The sequence below is a fragment of the Entamoeba nuttalli genome (assembly GCF_000257125.1).
Source record: "Entamoeba nuttalli P19 unplaced genomic scaffold asmbl_2834, whole genome shotgun sequence".
Classification (NCBI taxonomy): Eukaryota; Evosea; order Mastigamoebida; family Endamoebidae; genus Entamoeba; species Entamoeba nuttalli.
The window spans coordinates 1-5,247 of record NW_008575636.1 but is presented as its reverse complement, the minus strand read 5'-3'; the positions used below and the strand labels follow the sequence as shown (position 1 = coordinate 5,247).

Below are 5,247 nucleotides of genomic sequence, written 5' to 3'. Positions count from 1 at the left end.
CGCCAAGTAAAGAAGAAATAATTTATAACAAAGTAATATGTGATAATGATTGCTAATTAAGTAATTTTTTTATTGAGAATTTTAGGTTCAGAAGGGTGAAATTTTAATGAGAAATGAAAGGAGTGAAAAGATGAGAAGAAAGAGTTAATAAGTAAGAGAGAAGGATTAAAGAATGAAGAGAGAATAAGGAAAGAAGAATAAACAAAACAAGGGAGGAGATTCGGGAAAGAAAGGTAAAGATTAGGAAAATATTTTTAAGAAAGAAAAAACAAAAAAAGAAAACCTATAGAACGAAGTAGAAGATTGAACTGAAAAGCAAAACATACAATATGTCACAGTGTTATCGAGTGGGACAATTTATCATTGGAAAAAAACTTGGAGAGGGGATGTGTGGAAAGGTATATCTTGCATTTCATGAAAAAACAGGAGTTAAAGTAGCTATTAAAATAGTAGATAAAACAAAATTAATGAGAAAGCCAGAAATGAAAAGGAAAGTTTGAGAATTTTTTTGATTAAATTAATTGAAACAAAAAACACCAAAAGATTTATGAATTAAGAAGAAATTAATCATGAATAATAAAAGGTGAAGAAATAAGAATTTTAGGAGAGAAATAGAAAATTAATGAAGATAGGTAGAGCGAGAAATAGCATTTTTAAAAATAATAAATCATAGAAATGTTATGCAATTATATACTGTATATGAAACAACACGATACCTTTTCTTAGTAATGGAATTACTTGAAGGAGGAGAATTATTTGATTATATAAGTTCAAAAGGGAAATTAGAAATAGAAGAGGTATTAGTATATTTCCAACAATTAATATTTGCAGTAGAACATTTTCATTCAAGACATATATGGTTTGTTAATTAAAAGAAAAAAAGGAATAATAATAATAAAAATAGTCATCATGATTTAAAGCCAGAGAATTTACTTTTAACAAAAGATCTTCAAACGATTAAAGTATGTGATTTTGGAATGTCATCATATTGTGGAAATAATAAACTTCGAGAATATTGTGGAAGTCCACATTATACAGCACCAGAAGTATGTAAGAAAGAAGCATATGATGGATTAATTGCAGACATCTGGTCATGTGGAGTAATTCTTTATGTAATGGCATTTGGATTAATGCCATTTGATGGAGATACATTAGAAGAATTAATAGAGAAAGTAAAAGTAGGGAAATTTGTATATCCAGAAGATATTGAAGTTCCAGAAGAAGTTAAAGATTTGATAAATCGAATGCTTATAATTAATCCGAAAGAAAGAATTACAATAAAAGAAATTAAAGAACATAAATTCTTTCAAAGTAATAATCCTATTATAGAGAATGTCCCATCAGTAATTGAAGAGGCAGGAGAGCCTATTAAAAATATTGATAGTAATATTATGGCAATTCTATGTTATTTATTAAATAATGTACATATTACAGAAATAAGAGAAAATTTATTTGATCCAGAACCAAATACTATTCGAGCATTTTATCGATTATTAGAACAACATCGTAAAAATGCACAAGGAGATCCATTTGCATTTTCAAGAAATAGTCCAGGACCACAAAGTCTTAAAAATACGATTTTTGCTATTCCAGGAACATCTCCTAGTGATGTTGCATTTTCACCAGCATTTAATGACTTAGCTAATAGAATTAAAGTTGAAATTCCACATGTTAAAACACCAAAACCAGCACCATCACCAATGATGATTAATCAAGAAGTAAATAATAGTATAAGTATGGGACAATCTCCAATAATGTTTAGTGTACCAAGAGAAGCTGAATGGGGATTTGTAGCAGCAAATAATGTTTCAACAACGGAAATAATAGAATTAGATTGTAGTGTTCAAACAGCAAGAAATAAAGTTGAAAAAGCATTTAATGAACTAGGTATTAAATGGAAAAAAGAAGGAGAAGTTTATGAATGTGATTATAAGTATTTAGAAGAAGAAGATGTTAATGTGATGTTTGAAGTTAGTATTGAAGAAGGAGAAATTAATGAAATATCAGCAGGATTTGGAATTGTTACAACAATTAGATTTGTCTATACACAAGGGGATATTGTTTCATTTAGTGATGTCTATAACTTAATAACAAAGTTAGTGACAGACGTAGATTATTAAGAGGTTAAAGACCAATACACTAAGGCTCAAAAGAAGTATTTTAAATTATCAATTCTTCATTTTATTATAAAATAATTATTTTTTATAAAGAATAAATAAAATAAAACTATAAAATAATAAAGAATAATTGTTGAATAATGTCAAAACAAAAGCAAATTACAGAAAAAGGTATTCCTAAAGGAACTACACAAGTCAGTTTATCAGGATTTTCATTTTTATTTGCAGAATATGTTAGAAGAGAATTTCGAAAAGATAATAAACAAACAACAACAGAGTTTCATGAAAAATTATTTGATTTAGGATTTAATATTGGAATGAGGATGTTAGAAGTTATTAATATTAGGGAAAGAGAAAATGAACGAGATATAAATATGGATAATGTTGTTGGATTTATTGCAAAAGATATGTGGAGAGTTATGTTTGGATATGGTGTTGATGTAGGACGAGTAAAAGGAAAAACAAATGAATGTTTGTTAAGAAATTTTATTATCAAATTGAAGGAGAAACAAAGGAATTATTCAAATTAGTTTTGATTACTGACAAAAATTTAATTATCACTGAATTTATGAGTTATGGGAATGAAAAGAACATTTATTGTGTTGCCTATGTTGCTGGAATGGCACAAGCATGTATTGATGGTGCAGATTTTGTTTGTTTATTTTATATAACAATAAGAATGTTAAAAACTAAATAAATATAGAAAGGAAATGTAAATTATGGAGAGGATGAAGATGGACCATATCTTCACATTATATTTCAACAATAATTGAGACTGATTTTCATTTTTCAACAACTATACTTTTATTCAAAACATTCATATTTTGAATTTCAACATCTTTTTAATTTAACTTTTCTTCTTTAAATAGAGAAAAGCTCTAAAAACAATAGCATTAAATGACATAAACTATGTTTATTGAAAATACAAACATGTTTTTAATAAGAAGAAATACAAAAATGTTTCCATTTAAAGAAAATGATATAAAACTTATCACACTGAAGAATCTAATGAATAGTCTCAAAAAATAAAATGTAAGAGAATGTTAATGTCTGTTCTACATTCATCAAAAGAGAAAAAACATCTGAAATATTGAAGAACAACTGTAGTAATTCACACTCAACAATATGAATGATATTATTAAAGTAGTGTTTTCTCATAATTTCTTAATTACAGCAGACAGAAACGAAAATAGAACATTTTTGAAAGTAAAGTTAACTAGTATTGATGGGGAAGAAATATTAATAAGAAAGTTAGTGAAGAATCAGTCAAAAGAAATATGAGTGATGACAGAAAATGTGTTAGGAATGATAGAAAAATAGTATAGCATCAATTAGAAAAGAAATAAAAGAAGAGGGGTGTTTCAATTAATAGAAGAAGTAATGTTAGAATAGGGGAGACTAATTTTTTGTATTGAAAAGATTAATATGATAAATGGTAGAGTTAGAGAAGTTATTACTGAGAAAATGGATGAAATGAAAAGTAATAATATTGAAAGAGTAGAATTAGTTTCAATTCTTTATTGGTATAACAAGTTTTGTGTTGATATTTGAAAAGAAGATTTTTCTATTGTCAAACTTCAAAATTATTGGTATTTTCTGATTTGGGTATATTTTTAATATATATTTCACTGATTACTGAAATTTAAAACAATGTTTAGAACTTTTATTTCTACACTTTAATAAATAATGGGGGTGTTTGTTTTAACACATAGATTTGCTTTTGAATGAATGAAAATGAAATGTGTTGAATAATATGTATTATCAAAAGGTAGTGAAATTGTATTGAACCAAAAAAATTCACGAATTGAATATAGGCATAAATTGAATTATGATAATAAAATTTAAAAGGTTTACCTAATAGAATTTATAATACAATATTTGTATATTGAAATTAAACATGGTATGTATAATTCAATCACTAAAAATCAATTTAAATTTGAAATAATAATGACAATGTTGGTGATTATAAAATGATTAAATACACATATAAACATGTGTATTTCATATGTCAATGTTCTTTGTTTCATTTATAGTTCAATTACAAACATCTGTCATTCAGAGCTTCTTTTGATGATAATTTTTCTTCGTAAATTAGAGTATCAATTTATTTGTGGTTTTGTTTATTTGATAATAACTGTTTTTTTTGTTTCATTAACAACATTTTTCATTTAATTGTTGTATAATTGTTTTATTCTAGTTTTACTTTAGAACTTTTTCAAGTATTAATAGTATGTTTAATATCAATATTGTGTTTATATAATAATCAAAAGACTTTATTGTTTGTGTCATTGTACTTTTGTAATTTAATTATTTCTTAGTATTTCTTCAAATAATTTACTTGATATTGCTCATTTTATTATTGTTTTTATTTAATAGTATGGATATTATATTATTTGTAAAAAGTAATTCAATTCTTACATCATTAGTTCTTGTTAATGAATATTTTATCATTCTTTTTATATTAAAATTATTTTTGTTTATTATACAATGGCTATTGTTTCTTTTTGATTTGTTTATTCTTCTATAGTCATTAAATTTTAGACTCAGTCATGTATTGAACAATTGGGTTTTCATCGTTATTTAAATATTTTTTTTGTTTTTAGTTATTTTGTTACATTAGTTTGATATTTATATTATTATTGAAAAGTTATTTTTATTGATAATAATCACTTTTATAACCGTTTTAATTCTGATATTAATATAATGTTTTTGATTCATACATTTATTTTATCATTTTATTTGGTATTTTGTTCTTTCTTTTATATTTTTTATTTTTAGTTAATGTGATTTTACTGAAATATATCTTTTAATTTATTTACTTTCATTCCATCTTTCCATGTATCTTTGGTTCATTTGTACTGTCTCTCTTTGTTTAAATGTGTGTTCATATACCATGTTTGTTATATTTTATTTTTAATAATTTAATGCTGTGTTTATCATCGATTCTCTCATCAAATGAAGTGAATAAAATTATATTCTTACAGGCATCAATATCAGTTTTATTTTCATCATTAATTTTAAATTTTAAAAATTTATCTTTATTATTCAATTTGATAATATTTTATATTCAACAATTCATTTTAATAGATTTTGAAATTATTTAACTATTTAAACAAACATATTTTGAACT

The 5,247-nt window shown here is 24.4% G+C and overlaps 2 protein-coding genes across 2 annotated transcripts; both read left to right on the top strand.

Annotated features, from left to right (window-relative positions):
• Positions 1-329: 329 nt before the first annotated feature.
• ENU1_044070 (serine/threonine protein kinase, putative) lies at positions 330-2,120 on the top strand (the record flags this gene model as incomplete). The annotated part of the gene is made up of 3 exons (XM_008857638.1): positions 330-494; positions 633-859; positions 905-2,120. The coding sequence occupies 3 exons, from the start codon at positions 330-332 to the stop codon at positions 2,118-2,120; spliced, it is 1,608 nt and encodes a 535-aa protein (XP_008855860.1).
• Positions 2,121-2,257: 137 nt separating this feature from the next.
• On the top strand, positions 2,258-2,886 carry ENU1_044060 (transport protein particle component Bet3 domain containing protein; the record flags this gene model as incomplete). Its single annotated transcript, XM_008857637.1, has 3 exons — positions 2,258-2,588; positions 2,648-2,769; positions 2,821-2,886. The coding sequence occupies 3 exons, from the start codon at positions 2,258-2,260 to the stop codon at positions 2,884-2,886; spliced, it is 519 nt and encodes a 172-aa protein (XP_008855859.1).
• Between the last annotated feature and the right edge of the window lie 2,361 nt (positions 2,887-5,247).